The sequence below is a fragment of the Trachypithecus francoisi genome, unplaced genomic scaffold (assembly GCF_009764315.1).
Source record: "Trachypithecus francoisi isolate TF-2019V2 unplaced genomic scaffold, Tfra_2.0 Lachesis_group2, whole genome shotgun sequence".
In the NCBI taxonomy this organism is placed as follows: Eukaryota; Metazoa; Chordata; class Mammalia; order Primates; family Cercopithecidae; genus Trachypithecus; species Trachypithecus francoisi.
The window spans coordinates 159047423-159064433 of record NW_022681465.1 but is presented as its reverse complement, the minus strand read 5'-3'; the positions used below and the strand labels follow the sequence as shown (position 1 = coordinate 159064433).

Below are 17011 nucleotides of genomic sequence, written 5' to 3'. Positions count from 1 at the left end.
CTCATAGGGGGCTCTGTATTTGCCTGGGCTCTTTGGGCCAGGTAGTATCAGTTCTGCCTCTGGAGGGGCTGAGGACGAGGGGGCAGTCACGTGGGCAGTATTTGAATGAGCTCCAGCAAAAACTTTGGACGCCGAGGCCTGGGTGAGCTTCTCTGGGAAACTGACGCCGTGACAGTGACGTGTCTATGACTCCACTGGGAGAGGAGAACAGAGGTTCCACGTTCAGAGCCCTCCTGGGCTCTGCCCTGTGGACTTCGTCACTTGGCTGACTTTAATCTGTACTCTGCTGTATTCAACTTTAACTGTGAGTATAACACTTACAATGAGTTTGTGAGTTTTTCCAGCAAACTGTTGAACCCTAGGGTGGTTTTGGGAACAACCTGACTTCCAGTTTATGTCAGAAGTGAGGGCGTCTTCTGTGGAAGAGCCAACTTCAGTTGGCTCAAAAACTCAAATAGGGAAGTTCTGACCTAGTGGTATGTGTGCTGGAATTGCATAGAGGGACAAACCTGATTATCTGGGTATACACAGGTGCCCAGGCACCTGCAACAGAAGGCTCATGCCACAGACATTGCTCTGAACCCTCCACTTGTCCACGCTTAGAGGCCAGAGGGCAAATACCTCTTGACCTGCCAGGACTCCGGACTGTTATGTAGTAGGGGTGGCAGCTAAGGGGCCCTCTGGTGAGGTGCAGGCCTGAACCCTTGAATGGGGCTTTGGCTCCTTGGCTAATTAGCCTAGCATCCCCAGCTGGGGCGGGAAGGGACTCAGGTTCTAGACTGCACTGCAGCAGTCATCTGAAGTTCCAGACCACCTCATACCCACTGCTTTCCTTTGGAAAACCTGCAACCCTCTTCCTGGGGACCCTTGGATCATGAATCCCCAGGCTGAGCAGTCTTTACCAAGGGTTCCAGCTCCTGACTCTAACCTGGACCACACTCACAGCCATGACAGCTGATTCCTGTCCTTGAGACACTCCAGAGAGGATTTAAGTAAATTTCCTTCTACGGCTCATTTCAGGGACCAAGACGACTTTCAGTTAAGAATTTTCTCCTGACACGGCGTTCAAAACTCTCACACGTTGTTGGAGAGGGCGTAGACTGGTGCAGCTATTTTGGAGGGAGATTTGGCAAAATCCATCAAAACTGAAAATGCACCACTTCCAAGAACTTATCTTACATGTCAACTTACACACATGTGCAAAGAGGTGTGTGTAAGGATGTTTACTGCAGTCTTGTTTGCTGTAGACAAAACCTGAAACAGGCTGAATGTGAGCTCCGCTGCATGGGGCTGGGGAAGGGGAGTCCAGGAAGAGCAGTGCTTGGGCATGGCTCAGGGGCTGCAGGACCTCCTGGTGACTCCCTTGTCCTTGCTCAGTGCGGAGAGTGCCCTTGGAGGGGTGGTCTCCAATCTGTAGTGGCCAAGAGAGGCACCAATCGGCCTCCTTCATTGGCTGGGCCTCTGTAGGGAGGCAGTGAGGAAGAGACTCTGTGGGGAGTTCCTGGGCTCTGCACTCAGGGCATAGAAGCTGAATCAGAACCTTCCTGAAGGACCCTGTACCTTGGAGATGGGGCCGGAAGTGGTCACTGAGTACAAGTCAAGCCCTGAGGCCAGGGCTTCCCTTAAGTCTTTCCTAAAAGGAGAAAGAGGACCTTGAAAGAGGGACTGAGAAAGCAAAGGCCAGAGGAGACACTTGGCAGGGCAGAGTCACCCCACAAGTTCCACAGGCTGGAGTACCACAGGCCCCGGCCTCCATATCTTGGAGAGCTCTGGACAACACTCCCAATGGTTTGAACTCATTCAAAACTCAAAAGAACTGGATGTTCAGATGTTTTTGACACAAGCTACAGAGAATTGGCCAAAGCCTTTAAGTGCTTCAAGTGTAGTGTTTTCTAAGATTTTAAAACAAAATGTACCCAAGCATTTAATGAGATTATTTTAATGCAGAGCCTACAACCACTGTCTATCGTGGTGCAAACAGCTCTCCATGCTAATCAAACACCTCTCATCTTTTTACAATGAATTCATGACTGGTTCATATAAAGACAATAAAAATTAAATGAGTCATGAGCTCCTAAATCATTTTCTTTTGGTCTTTTTAATAACTCACTTCCAAAGAAGAGCTAGCTGAGAGTATACGCTTCATTAGAATTATTTGTTCCTGGTTTTATACCATTTAGGTAGGGGGAGAAAAGTGAACCTTTTTAAACACATCCTTCAAACACTGCCACAAATACTTTCTTCTAATGGGTTTTGTTTTTCTGCTTTTATCACCGTACTCTGCCTGCCAACATTTGAAAGCCCCAAATAGCGAGATTCAGTGGAAAAAAAAAAACCCAAAACAAAAAAGAGTGGCTCTTTCAAGTCATTTGAAATATACCAAGTTTGTTGTAGGCCTTTTTGTTTTTTCTTTTTCTTTTTTTAAAGAATACAATAGAAAAACGCTTTCTCTCCCTCAGAATATCTTGCTAAACAATTCCACGTGCTGGTCTCAGAGCACATTGCTTCCTTCCTTGCTGGGGCCAGAGGCCAGCAGCCAGTGAGAATAGGAGCTCCACCCACAGGGACCCATATCCAATTTGATACATTCCACTGGGGCCTGGGAACTACAGACAGCCCCACAGCAAAGACTTGGAATTGCTGGGGGCTAGGTATTATGTCCCACAAGCAAGGAACCCAGAGAGCTCTGGGCCAAGGCATGTAGGCCCATGGACAAGTTCTCCATTCCTCTGAATGACTTAACCCCACGTGCCTCACGGGGCAGGGGTATGGGATGAGGTGATGCTTATGACCTGACCGGCACGGAGCCTGCACCGTGTATGAATGGTAACAACCCTGGCAACAACACTTGTGATGGTCCAGCCCATCAGCCATTACCTGTGACTTTTGAGATGCCCTATCCCTATTTCTGCGGGTTCCTATTCCCTGACCCTCAGGGTCATAAGGGACAGTGAGGAAGACAGTTACGAGACAAAGGGCGGGTGACATTGTTGAGGCAGGACATGCAGACTAGGTTTGGGGACAGTCACTTCACCCCTCCCTGAGTGGCCGCTGTGCAGTCTGGGTGGTCAGAGAAGCAGAGGGCTGAGGCCCAGAATGGGTTTGCATGTTCTGCTTCTGCAGAAAGTGAGGCAGCACCCCATCCTTCCCACCCCCAATACCTAGAATGGTATTTCCCAATACCTAGAATGGGGGCCAGAGTAGCGAGGGAATGTGTGGATCTGCTTCTGAGATGGGTCTCACCCCAGCCCCCAAAGCCTGGACCTGAGTCCCCAGGAGACAGGGGCTGCAGGGGAAGCTCACCAGGGAAGGGTCCCCTGTGGGGGCTCCACAACAGGGGCCGGGGGTGAAGGCTTCCCTTCTACCAGACACACTCCTGGGGGCAGCCAGGCCCAGGCCCAGGTCATGCAGAGCACAGGGTGTTGCTGGTGGCCACCCCTCCGCTTAGCTTCTGAGGTAGGGGCAGTGGGCTGTGCCTCCTCAAGGACTGAGCTGAGCAGGGGCACAGGGCCAGGTCAAAAGCATATCCAGACACACAGCTGCTTCAGTAACGAAACCCACAGTCAGCCAGGAAGTAAACAAATTACAGGCTGCACTTGTTAGCTCTGGGGAACATGAGCGTGAGCAGACACTATTGATTTCTCATCAAACAAACAGAAGGTGGCGTCATAATCCAGAGAGCCACTGCTAGGAGGGGCTGCAGGGTGTGCCCTGGGCTGCTGAACTGCTGGGGAGCACCTGTCTTTGGGGGCCTTACACGATTCGTCCATAATTCTAGCCTCTGCTCAGTGGTGGACTTGTTTTCCCTCCTGCAAGCTGGGGGGTAAAGCTGAAGCCTCCTACAAGGCAGTGGCTCAGGTGTCCTTAGGAGACATACCAGGTCCAGGCCCAGGCTGAACTTCCTGACAACCTTAAGAAGGCAAAGGCCAGGTATAGTGGCTCATACCTGTAGTCCCAGCACTTTGGGAGGTCAAGGCAGGAGGATCACTTGAGCTCAGGAGTTGGAGGCCAGCCTGGGCAACATAGCAACAGCCCTCTCCACAAAAAAATAAAAAAATTAGCCAGGTGTGGTGGTGCATGCCTGTGGTCCCAGCTACTCTGGAGGCTGAGGTGGGAGGATCGCTTGAGCTCTGGAGGTCGAGGCTACAGTGAGCCAAGAGCATGCCACTGTGCTCCAGTCTGGGTGACAGAGAGAGACCCTACTGTCTTAAAAAAAAAAAAAAAAAAAAAGGCAAAGTGAAGACGTCATGAACTGAGCCCAGTTGAGCCAAGGCTCCATCAGGGGAGCCTTGGGTGGAAGCCAGGGGGACTCTGGGGCACTGCTGCACCCCAGATGTGCCACTGGGGAAGTTAGAGAGAAGGAAGACTTGGAAAACATCAACAAGGCTCCCCTCACTTCTGGGCCCTCTGTTATTTGAACTCCCTCTTGGACGCATGTTTAATCTTAGGCTGGAAAAGGCACTCCAGACTCTTGCAGCACACACATCTGACCATGTCACTCCCCCATCAAGCATCTGTGCTTCCCCACTGCCCACAGGGCAATTGCTAAGACTCTTAATGTTAACATTCAAGGACCTTTATGTTCTAGCCCCAATCTGTCCCTATACACTTCTTTCTCACTCACTAATTCCTGTCTCCTGAAGCCCGAGGAGGGCTCCATTTCTGTGGCCCCCAGAGCAGTTGTTAGCAGATACCTCGCCTCCCTGGAGGCTGCGAACAGTGTCTTTGTTCTATACTCTGGTACGGAACTTGTGACTCTCAGGCACTTAGCAAGTGAGTCAACCCAAATGATGACTCCCCATGTACGCCACCTGGATGGGCCACACGCGATTGGGTGACTCATAAGTGCTTCTGGGAGCAACGTTGCTCGCTGCAGAATCTGACTGGCTCCTTCTTACCTGGCTCCAGGCGAGAGGGGTACATTTACTTTCTGATCAAATATTATTCTGATGCTCAAGGCATGCTTGATGTTTGCAAGTCAGAAAAGTTTAATTACATGTGTCATTAGAATGGCATTCTGTAATAGCTCTGTGACCGAATTCATTAACAGAATTCTTAACAGATAAGACAAGACAAATTAATATTTTGTTGCTCACGAAAGCTTCTCATTAAGAGAGTAGTGAAAAAGTGATTAATATTTTGTTGCCAATCAAGATGTCTCATACAAACGACAAAGACAGGAGGCCCACACTCCTTCGTGCTCTGTGATCTCCCCGCCTTGGGCTTTGAAGGTCGATCAGCTTCCCCCTGTGCAGGCGTGTTTGGGCATCATCACTGATTACAATGCCGGTGACTGTATTTCATCGGTCGCTGAGACACCTCAGGCCGAGGGACTCTGGGAGCCTCATCAACCCCAGAATCTTTGCTGCAGCAATGTTGCAGTCCTGGGCTGTTCTCCCCTGACTAATTCTTGCTTCGAAAATGCAAGTGAATCCCGATGACCTGGCTCTAGCCCTCTTCAGCCTGATTTCTTCCAAGGGTTGCTTTCCGCACCGTCCCGAGTGGGGCTACTGCTTAGGAGCACCTCTTGTGTGCCAGGCACTGAGCTGGGTCCTTGACACACTTCAGCCTAAAAACACCCATGTAAGGAGGACATCATGCTTTTTCTCCACAGGCTCAGGGAAGTCTAACAGCTCACCCAAAGCTGCTCTGGATTTGCTGGAGGTGGCGGGTCAGTGCCTCTCTCCCTGAGTGAATCAAGGCTGATGTGGACAGTGAGACCTCAGTCCCCACTGCCAGCAGTGGGGGCATGCCAAGGTCCTATCTGCCTGACCGGGGAGCCTCACCCGGCTGTTGCTGGCTGCTTGGTCAGGACTCAGGCTGCAAGATGCTGAGAATGCTATTTAGCAGCAGCAGGAATAATATTAATGATAGCAACAATAGTAATAATGATAATGACAGTGAAAATAGTTAGCATTTATAGAATACCATACGTGAAGAGCCTTAAATGCATATTCTCATTTAATCCTCACTGGAACCTTATGAGGCTGGTCCTATTATTTATCCCCATTTCACAGAAGGGGAAACTGGAGCTTAGAGCAGTCAAGGTTACTAGACTAGTAACTTTCCAAGGTTCTAGCTAGTAAGTGGCAGACCCCAGGCTCATGCCCTTCACTAGCAAGCTTTGCCGCCTCCTTCCCTCAGGTAGGGGAGGTGTGCGTGTGTTTTGTGTGTTTGTACACATCGGGCTTGGACCCCTGCGGGGCTGGCGCTGCCCTGCTCCCTCGCATAGGGGTTCTGAGAAGCACTTGGCCCTGCCTCTTTGTGGGCTACTGACTCAACCACGAGCAGCAAGTGTTTCCTGGGAGGTAACAAGGGGCCATTCATCTCTGGTTGCACCCACAATTACCCAAATTGCTAACCTTATTGTGAAAAGCAGAAATGCAACTGAGTTGGTGCTGGAAACATGTTTGAGGGAGGGGCAAACCACTCAAAGTAATTTAATTAACCGATGGCAAGTACATTAAGTGGAGTCTTGCCTCTGCTTTTATTTCTGATGTCTTTCAATGGAGCACCAAGTAATGCACATAAAATGCTCCCAGAGACACAGGTGGACCTGTCCCAGTACTGATCAATCTTTACTGGCCAAACATGTTTAAAAGCTGGCACTGTACCTTGTGAGCAGGTACAGTGGAGGATATCACACTCACAAACATGCACCCCAACACAGTCCAGTCTTTACAGATAGGACACTGCTCTTTCTTGATAAGCTCTCGGACAAGCCCTCACCATCGCAGGCCCAGAAAATGAAGGGTTCTGCCCATCCAGCATCTGTCCAGCAAGCACCCGCCAGGATTGCGTGCTACGTTGACACTCAGAGCTGTATAGGATACTGGCTATGTTCACCGTGGTGGGAAATCACAAGGAAACCATCCTGTCCAGTGTGACAAGGCTAGGGAAAGGGCACTCCCTGGCAGCGCTGCCCGGGGTAGGACCTCCAGAGTGGCCCCCTCTTTCCATCTGCTTCCCCCATGACCCCCAGGGTGTAGCTGAAGGGGCCTACAGAGTAGGAGAGGACTAACTTCGGTGGTTCCTGCAGCATTTCATGCTGAGTCTCTCTCCCTACAAGTCTCAGAGTCGGAAGGGACCTTCAAGGTCACTGGGTTTAGCTGCCCTCTTGTGGCTAGCAGCATTGCTGACCACAGTCCCTGCTTGAGCTTGCATATGCCCCTTGGGATGAGGAGCTCCCTCCTGTGGCGGCTCCCTCCTGTGGCGGCTCTCTCTCTCCATGGTGGGGCAGGTTTGATGGCTGGAATGGGGTTCCATCTAAGGGGCCCAAATTGATCTCCTGTTGAGGTGCACCTTGTGCTAGTCCAACTCATGGGGTCGCACAGCCCGGGTCAGCTCCCTTTGCCCCAGCCCCTACCCCACCACCTTTGAGATGTTAGCAGGAACTGACCATTCATCCCACGGGTCTTTCTTCTCTGGGCAAGCATCCCACTGTGGACCAGCTGCCCTGTCCTGTGCCAACAAGGCTAGGGCTGCCCTCTCTTCTGCCTGAAAATTATATACCTGTTACTGTAACCCAAGACCCGTCAGCTGTCCTGGCAGCTCACTACATGGGTGACATCACTCTGTCTTCTCACATGAACTTCTGGGAAGGCACATCACCTCTTGTGCCAAACCTGGACCAATAAATATCCTTGAATTATGCCACTTCTTTAAGTCCAATAGAAGGGAAGTATTGCTAATGTTTTTCTTACAGATTAATTCATTGAGGATCAGCAGGTTAAGAAATTACTCAAAGTCACAAAACTGACGTGGGTAATGCTGGGACCCCAACGGAGGCTGCCTGGTTTCTCAGAGCACAAAAGTACCCCCTGATGGCCACGCTAGGCTGCATGAGCTCAGCTGCTTTCTTCCACACAGCACCACTTAACTCATCACACCCTTGTCCCCTCACCCAGCAACGAATGTCCCCAAGGTAGGTCCCCTCTGGCCTGACCTGGTTTCCCTCCACCTTCTCATCTGGCACCTGGCACTTGTCCTCCAGCCAACCCAGCCCAGTGGCTCACCTCTGCCCTCCACCCCTTCCCTGCATGCAGCTGTCTGCAGCCTACCCAGCATTAGGGCCCAGAACCTCCTCCTAAGGTAACTCAGGCCGCTGTTCTCTCAGCTGTGGAGCCTGCTGCACTCTCTGCTGGCCTGTGGTCCATCCTTCTGAGCCCTGTGAGCAGGCCCACACAGCCCATTCTCAGGGTCACCTCCAGGCCTTTGCTAATGCAGCCCCGTTCAGAGGCCTCCTGTCCTGCCCATCGCATCCCTCTTCTCTTCCTTAGCCAGACACAGCTACAAGGCTGATGGCCACCATTCATCTATTTTCTGCTGTGGTGGGACTTGGATTTTCTGATACTGCCAAGCTGACAACAGGCTAGAAAAGCACCAAACACGGGATGTTAAACTAAAACTCTTCGGCCCTGCCACTGCCTGTGGCATCTTACCCAGTGTACTCTCCCAGGGAGGTGCACTTGAGCTCAGAGTGCTTCCAAGTGACTTACATTGATGTCTTCCAAGTCCAGGAAGTTCAGGGTGAGCCCGTTGCGCTTCCAGATGATTGGTGGCCTCAGGTCTCCACGGACGGCGCAGGTCAGCACTGTGCTCAGCCCCACAGTCACTGTGGTCACACTGACCCTGTCCTCTGGGGAGAGGCTGAGCTGAACCACTTCTGCAGAGGGAAAGGAGGAGGCACGGTCAGGTGCAGGCCCAGGGAGTGGAGTCTTAACTCAAGGTGAATAGCCATGAATTTCCTGGGTGGAAGGGGCCCAGAAGGGCTCCACGGCTCCCTGAAAATTGTTTACAATGTGCTGACTAAATGTAGAGATAGACACTTTTCCTGGGCGATGAGCCAAGACTTAGGTCAAATGCCCAAAAGGCTGTGTGAGTCCAAACAGGTCAAGAACCATAGTTAATGTGCAGGGGACAATCTGAGCCATAGATTTGTGTCAAGCCAAGAATGTGGGCTGCTAAGGCCGGGGGGCCCACCAAACTGAGAGACCAGTGGGGAAGGGGTGCGGCACCCTGCTCACAGCTCCGCTGGCCTACTGGAGTCTGGGCCTTGTTAAGTGCAGAGAAGGTCTGCTGAGTGAGCCAACAGGTTTCTCATCCATCTGGGGTCAGTTTTAAAGGTTGCGCTGTCTGAAGTCTGGGGAATGAACTGGCTGATCTTTGGTTTGTTTCTGTCTGAGGACTCGCTGAACTTTGGATTTGGATTTCTGTTCTGTGACCATGCACTGTAGCTTTTAATTTTCTGAAGCATACTTCAGGCTGCAGAAATTATTAGTCCTTGCCATTTTGCACTTGATAACTGGCATTAGGACTGATCATTCTTCAGGCAAATGGTAAGAATCTAAGATATTTCTCTGCAATCATAAGTTTTTTGAAATTCTCAGGATTTATGAAAAAATTAATCAAACTCAGGCTGCTTAAATGACCAAATGGGATCAGCTTTGGGGGAGAGTCAGAGGCCACTGATGGGACTGGCTCCCTTTTGCTCTTCTCCCAAATCTGTGCACTCAGGGAGGTTGGGGCAATAGCCAGAGGTGGCATGAGCTGCGGGAGGCAGGCTGGCTCTGGGAGCAGTGGGTACTATTTTGTCTATTCCCTATTCATGCTTACGACTCTGTTGGGACCTGGGGGACCCCAACAGATGTATCCCCCTGAACTGGAGCAAAGCAGAGTTGGGAGCTGAACTCTGTTATTCTGCGGGATGCTTGTGAGCTGTGACCAGGCAGCAGCAGCCCCGCAGGCAGCACATCTGTGCTCACACGCTCTTGCCCTGGGAGAGGGGAAGAGCGAGGGAAAACAGCCGCAGGTGCAAGGCACAGCAGAGCAGCTGAATTGAAAGCAGGGCCCTGAGGTCAGACCCTGAGCAGCAAAGCCCTCCCTCCTCCACAGACGCTGAGGGGCCCCGCCCTGGGCTCACAAAGATGAACAAGATATGCTAGGTGCTTCATCAGTGGTGTTGGATGGATGGATGAGAAACGGAGAAAATGAAATAAAGAAGTAAAAGAGCCAACAGGCCGGTGGGGAGGGGACAATCACACTCAGGAAAAATGTGACTCACAGTGAAGGAACCCTCGAGGAAAGATAAGCACGGAGTGATGGATGCAGACGCAACTGGCATAGTATTTTACCAACATTAAAGTGATGCATTTCAAGTTCCCCCTTAAATCAACTTCTGCTTGCTACCCTCCCACCTCCAAGTCATGAGGTTTACTGCTCAGGGCAGGAGAGAGAAGGCACTAACTCTGCAGCAAGACCCAGGCTTTGGAGAGGGGAAAGAGAGAGTGAGAATGTGCTAAAATGGTTCAGCTCCCGCCGTACTCTGCGGGTCAGTAGGACTCAGACCTCAGCATTCCCCCCAAGAGAAGAGGAGGTGTCCTTTCCTCACCAGATGACCAAGAGGCTCCCCTGGGCCACGAGGCTTTGTGCCGCTGCTCCTGCCACCTGGGGCAACCACATGTGTCTGGGCAGAGCCAGAACCACCTTGGCTCCTGGTACAGAAACAGGCCCAATTTTCCCAGATAACTGAAGCTTCAGAAACTTCAATTTGTTTTATCCGAGTTCTTTTAACAGAAAACCACCAGGCCTCCTAGATTACTGCAGCCGGACAATGAGACACACACCTGCTGCCTGTTGACCATCTCCTGTCTTACCTCTCCCTAATTCCTCGCTATCTAAACTCCAAACTTTAGTCAGCGAGATGGATTTGTGACTGGTCTCCCATTTCCAGGCTGATGTCACTGAGATTAAAGTCTTTCTTCCCTGGCAATACTCATCCACTCCGTGATGGACTTTCTGTGAGGTGAGCAACCAGACGTAGGCCGAACCCCTGCTATTCAGCAGCATCATCTCTGTACCTGAGAACTGCCTTGGGCTGCCAGACCAAGGTCCAAAGGGAAGTGCCCCTAGCCTCAAGGGGCGTGGAGGCCAGTGGTGGCTGTGGGGGGCCTTGCTTGGGGGAGCCTCCTGACCCCCGAGTCCACCAGGCTGTGAGCCCAGATCATGAGCACACCCAGGGCTGAGCTCAGCTTCGAGTGACCTCAGACAGGGCAACCCAGAGTCCCTTGCCATGGGAAGTGAGGCTGCCGTGCACCACCACGTTGCTTCCCTGGGCACTCAGAAGCCAGCGGGGAGAGCAGTTGGGACGGGGGTGACGGGGTGGGGGGAGGGGTGGAAGCTAGAGACACAGAGCAGTTTTTAGACAGAGCACTACTTACGTGGACTGTTAAAACTGTCAACTTGCGCTAATCTTTACAATGGATTGAGCATTTAGTTGTGTTTTTCTCCCAATGGGGTGAGGCTTGTGAAGTCAGGTTAGTTACAAAAGGAACCTAGATTTTCCCTGCACGTCTTATCTGTGGTCAGACTTGAAGGAAAAGACCAATTGGGCCTTCGGGGAGGGGCTTGGAGGCCGCAGCAGGGCTTCCCCTGGGCCCTAGAGATCCGCTTCTCAGGTGTGGCTTCCTGGCCACCTGTATCATATCTCTGGGGGTGGGTAATTAAAACATAGATTCTTGCCCTTCTACCTCAGGTTGATGCAGACTCTCTGGTGGGCTGGGTGGACATCCAGATTTTAACAAGCATCCCCAGGGGTTCTGTGGTGGCCTGAGAACCACTGTGTTACAAGGTGAGAAGGGCTCTGGGTACCTAGAGAGGGGGAATGCAGGTGGGAGACAGGGAGATGAGGCAGTCTGGTAGGTGTGGTTTCCTGGGGCTCTAGACACAAGGCTAGGAGCATGGCCCCTCATTGGGAACACAGGACTGATGTGAAAGGTAGTAGGCCCTCCTCCATGTGGCCCCAAAGTCATATATTCCAAGCAGCTCTAGAAAAATGTCTGCGGGAGCCTCAAACATGGGGCTAATAGGAAACAAAAATTCAAGTGGGAGATGAAAGCCTTCTGTGTCCCTTTGGGCCTGTGCCAGCTGGGATAACTGGCTGCTGCATCCTCTCTGAGTTATTCCCAGTCATTTGTATGTAGAAGATGTGCACTTTGCACAGGAAAAACTCATGCAAAATTAGAATGTGTGAATACTGATAGAACCATCGTAATTCTGCTCCTGTCAGCTACGTGAATATTAACCAAACAGCAAATATTTGGATCACTTAAAGTTTAATTAAATGAATGTTTTATTGGATTTAATTTGTGTCAATATTCCCCAGCTCCTTTCACAATTCTGAAGGGATTTAAGGCTACTGAGCCCTCTCCTTCCACCCTCACTCCCAGTTATTTCCTGGTCAACAAGCCTCCCCCTGGCAGGTCCTCCTTCCTTGCTAAGTGGCAAGAGTAGGACTAAGTGGCTTCCCAGGGTGACTTCCAGGGAGAGTATAAAATAAGACAGCATCATGTACTGGGCCCCAAGTGAGCAGGGCAGGCCACCTGGCCCCCAGGCCTGGCTCTGCTACTGACAAGCTCAGTGGCCTTGGCAGCTCCCTTCCTGTCACTGGGCCTCAGTTTAGACATGGATACAATGAGGGCTTGGGCCCCCCCTCGCTTTTGCCTCGGAGCCGATTATTCTATGTTCATGTCCGCGGAGACCCCCTGAGTCTTGCAAGTGCTCCCACTGCATCTTTTCTTGCCCCAAGTGTCATCTGCCCTTGTTCTTTGCCCACTTACCCATGATGGTAAAAGTGACACCTCCAGTGGCAGCACCAATGGGTGCCAAGTCCCACTGAGGTTTCCCTCCTCACACCCTCTGAGGACTCCTCTGCCCCACCCCAGACCCCCTATAGCCTCCTGCATGGTCACCCCTCCAGTTTGCCCCAGCTGCCTGCAAGTCTCTTGTTGCCATTGGCAGAACAAGGTACATCTCAGCCCTGCTCAACAGCTGCCAATGGCTCCCTATTACCCACAGATCACCACATAGAATCCAGAACAGTCCCCAGTCTTGCTCCTGCTGTGTCTCTAACATTTTTAACCACTGTGCCAGCTGGCTCCCCATGGCATTTGTGTCTTCAGACCTCAGTGTGGGCCTGCTTGGCACCTGCTACGTGTCCATTCTGAGCTCCTCACACTATTGGCCCCTACCTCCAAGATGACCTCATGGGATGTTTCTGGGACCCTGACGTTTTTAATGTAAACAAACACTTGGACAGATAATAGGTGAAGAAGATTGAAAGAGACTGTCCTGGTGAATTTATCAGAACTTTTCCAGGCTTAGTAACAGAAACACTCAGAAATGCTCATCTATTAATAGCTTAGGGGAAAAAAGGTGGTTTAGTTCCCACAATGGGAAATCTAAGGGAGGTGGAAGAGGTTGCAGGCATCCAGGGCCTTTGACAGTGGCATTCTCTACTTGGTTGCCAGATGTCCATTGGTGGTCCCACACTCACATTGTTTCTATATGTGGGATTCCAGAGGAAGGGACCAAATCTTGCCTGTGAGCCCTGGAAAAAAGCATGGGGGAGCTCTGACTGGCCACATACAGCTCCTGTGTTCTTCCCTGAAGCAAACACTGAGGGCAAGAGGATTGAATATTGTGCAGGTACAGGACTGATTGGCCCATCAGGCCTAGGCTGAGTGGCCACCTCCACGGGCAGGGACTAGGTGTTTGGGCTGGGGTAAAACGTCTCACGGAAAGGGTATACTGGGCAGATCGACACCCTATGACCATCATAGGGATGCAGCAAGGGCCCCCTCCCTTCCCTCCATCTCCATCACAACTGCATCGGGAAGCCTGGGCATCGTGTGTGATCAGGGCAGATAGCCGCAGTCATACAGTGAAGACCGTAAGAATCATCAGAACTGAAACCTGATCTAGGCTGCTGCAGTCCTGCCTCTACCCTGCCCCTTCTCTGGAGAGTGATGGGAGCAGCTTTCACAGGGAGGAGATGTGGCCCAGCTAAGCAAACTCCACCATCCTGTTGAGCCTCACATCCTGATGGTGAGGGTCTGGAATTTGTGGAGATGGCCTTCTGTCTGTGTTCAGTGATCGCACATCTCCCGAACCTCACCCGTGCTGGCCACATCTGCAGGGCTGTGGACCAGCGAAGACCCAGGCCTGGTCTCTGCTCTGGTGGGGAGCCAGGTCACATGAGAGGAAGGTGAAGATGCCACATGCAGCCCTCCAGGGGACAACGAGTGGTCCTTCCGGCCCCTGGCTGTGGCTCCAACGCCCCTGTGTTGACTGACCATCTGTGGGCTCATTGGCCACTATATGGGAAGGTTTCCAAGGTCCGTGGAAGAACAAACGAGATATGCCCAGCACTCAGAGTATGATCAGGGGTCAGTGAGAGAGGGCTCGGCCAGACACTGTGTCTGGGTTGAGAATGTGTCTACACACAGAGGCTGGTGTCTTTGGAAAGAGAGGACTGGGCTGGGGGTCAGAGCAGCCCATCAGGGAGCTTGTCTGGCACTGCTGGGGGGAAGTCTGTGCCCACAGAGAGACTGACGCCCCGCTATGAGAACTGGCATTGGAGAGCTGCTCTGCAAGTAGGGAATCTGAGGAGGGCAAGGGAATTGGAGGGTTCCCAAAGCTCAGGGCTTCCCATGATATCCTCCTGGGATGACGGCCCATCAGTGTGGGCTGGTTAGCACAAGACAGAGCTTCCTGGGCCACTAGCTAGGCTGCATGTCCCACAGTGGGATTCTGGGCAGGGCTGTTTGGTACTCTGGTGCCTAGCCCAAGGCCTGGCATACAGTAGGTGGGCTCAAGGCCATGACCTGTCTCTCTTGACCCTTCAAACCAGTGCAGTAGCATACCCTTGGTTTTCCAGACATGAGATGCCACAAACACCCATCCTCACCTTTCTCCCTGAGTCTTGGAGCTTGGAGACAAAGGGCGGTCACAGGGAATTAATGGGCTTACCATAAGCAGGCTAACAAACATCCTTCCTGAAAGCAGGAGGCCATAACATTTCAGTTGTTGGAGAATTGGGTTTTAGTTCCTATTACAGCTTTCCCTTAATCTCAGGCGCTATTTCTCACACGGACTTGAACTCGATGAGACACTCATAAACCCATCAGCACCCTCTCAAACAGGATTCTGGTGCTTTGTAGCGATAGAAATTAAATTTCTCAAATTCTTGTCAAGCTGGTGTTAGTTTTCTTATGTCAGAAACACACTAATGGAACACATTCCTACTTGGACATTTGCCATTTTTCAAATGATGCTGTTGGTGAAAAAACCCCGTCAAAAGCTCAGTAACCTGCCTGCACATCAATATTTTTGACTGAGCCTCGGAGGGCAAACTCAGGCTCAGGGGCCTGCTTGGGAATGAGGGCAATTTGGAGAGAGCACAGGCCAGGCGCTTAGACACATCTCTGTAACTGCAGTCTCTTCCCACATTGTTCTTCCTCTAAATTAATGTGCTTTCCTGAAACAAAGCCCTCAGGTGACCTGGGTGCCACCAAAGAAGCTGTGGCATTGGAGTGACAAAGCCTATTGATCTGGTCCCATCCCTGTGACCAGAGCCACACTGTGAAGTTGGTGAGAAGGGGAGGAGCCAAGGTGGAGTACGCATGCCCAGTGTCTCCTGACCAAATAGGGCAACATCCCAACATCTCCTGGACCTTGTGACTTTGGCTGGTGTTTACAGAGTGAAGCTGCTTTGGCATGTCTTGGTGGGCCGGGCAAGGCAGGTGGGAGGGATGGTGTGCTTTTCGTCTCCTCTGTTCCCTCTACCGGAGATTGTCACTCTGGGATTCTTTCAAATAACTGCTGAATCTTTGTGGATGGGAGGCTGGGGACAGGATGTCTTAAGGCCTTTCATCTCGACATTCCTGTTTAGAGCACCAGGGTGCATCTAGCCTGCACAGGTGGCTCTGTATTAGCCAGACTTGCTCCAAAGCCATACAAGAGAGCACTTGCCTCTGTCCCAAATCTCCCGTTTCCTTATGTGTAACTGGATTTAATCTTCCTGCCATTGTCATTCCCTCTTGCTGGCTTCATTTTGGGGATGGCAATAAAATTACTAGTTAATTACCTGCGGGTCAGTGGGTAATCTACTTTTTCAACTGGCCTATGTTGCTTGGTGTTGCTTCAACTTTTATTACAGTTTAGTTATCAAGTTCTGCTCTCTGGTGTGAGCAAACACCTTTGTAAGCTGCATAAAGGCAGAGACTATATCTGTTTTATTTATGTTGTATCCCCAGCACCTAATACAATGCCTACCATGCAGAAGGGACTTTTAATAAGCAGTTTTAAGCAAGTGAACTACCAGGGTAGTGCTCAGACAACAATTATTTATGGGGCTGGTACCAGGAGCCAGGATACAGTGGGAATATACTGGCGAGAAAAACAGGCCCGGTGCTTGCTAACCTGGAGCTCATGGCTTAGCAGGGAAGACAAGTGTTAAGTGGGGAGGGAGAGCAGAGGCCTGAATCTGTCTACAGACCCCAGGTTAAGGGCCCGTGATGCCTGTAGAGCCTGGTTGCCCTCTTTCTTGGCAGAGCCCTCCCTGTGTGCCTGGCACACCTGTGTCCTGCTATCAAGACATCCCAGTCTGGTGTAGTATCCTCCTTGTTTGCAGGAGGGGCCTGTGCAGGGGCAGGGTTACCTGGGCATCCCTCTGGGCTCTGGGGTTCCATTTAGCCTCCTCTGGCCAATACATCTTTTTGGTTTTGGGAAAACTAAACCTCAATGTGACTGCTATGTGCAGACGAACAGGAAGTAAGAGCAGAACTCAGTGCCCAGGGGCTGTGACATCACCATCCTGGGTGTCATGGGGTGCCACAGTGTGGCAGGCAGGAGAGGCATCCATCAGAAGGATCAAAGGGTCCGTGCTGAGATGGACAGCACAGAGCCTCCTGGTCAACAGGGGCATGGCTGTCACAGTGCTGCGTACCGGCTCTTCCACCCCCGCTGGTTCCTGTGTGTGGGGGGTAGCCTTGGTCAGCTCAGCCAGTCTATAGGTCTCTCCCACCCTACCAAGTCTACACCCAAAGATGATGGGCATACCTCTGCTCAAGATGTTTGCAAAAGGAAAGTATCTTAACTGCCTATTACTTTGGTGTCTTAAGGGGGAAAAGAATGTATTACCTTATATAATTATACAGAGCTACTCAGAATT

General features: G+C 51.4%; 1 protein-coding gene across 2 annotated transcripts in view; it reads right to left on the bottom strand.

Moving 5' to 3' along the window:
- FSTL4 (follistatin like 4) overlaps positions 1-17011 on the bottom strand; it is a 420406-nt gene that overhangs the window by 47609 nt on the left and 355786 nt on the right. For both annotated transcript variants that reach the window (XM_033181231.1, XM_033181230.1), the window contains exon 7: positions 8499-8665. In XM_033181231.1, the coding sequence (XP_033037122.1) occupies positions 8499-8665 (167 nt within the window). The remainder of the gene's footprint in view (positions 1-8498; positions 8666-17011) is intronic.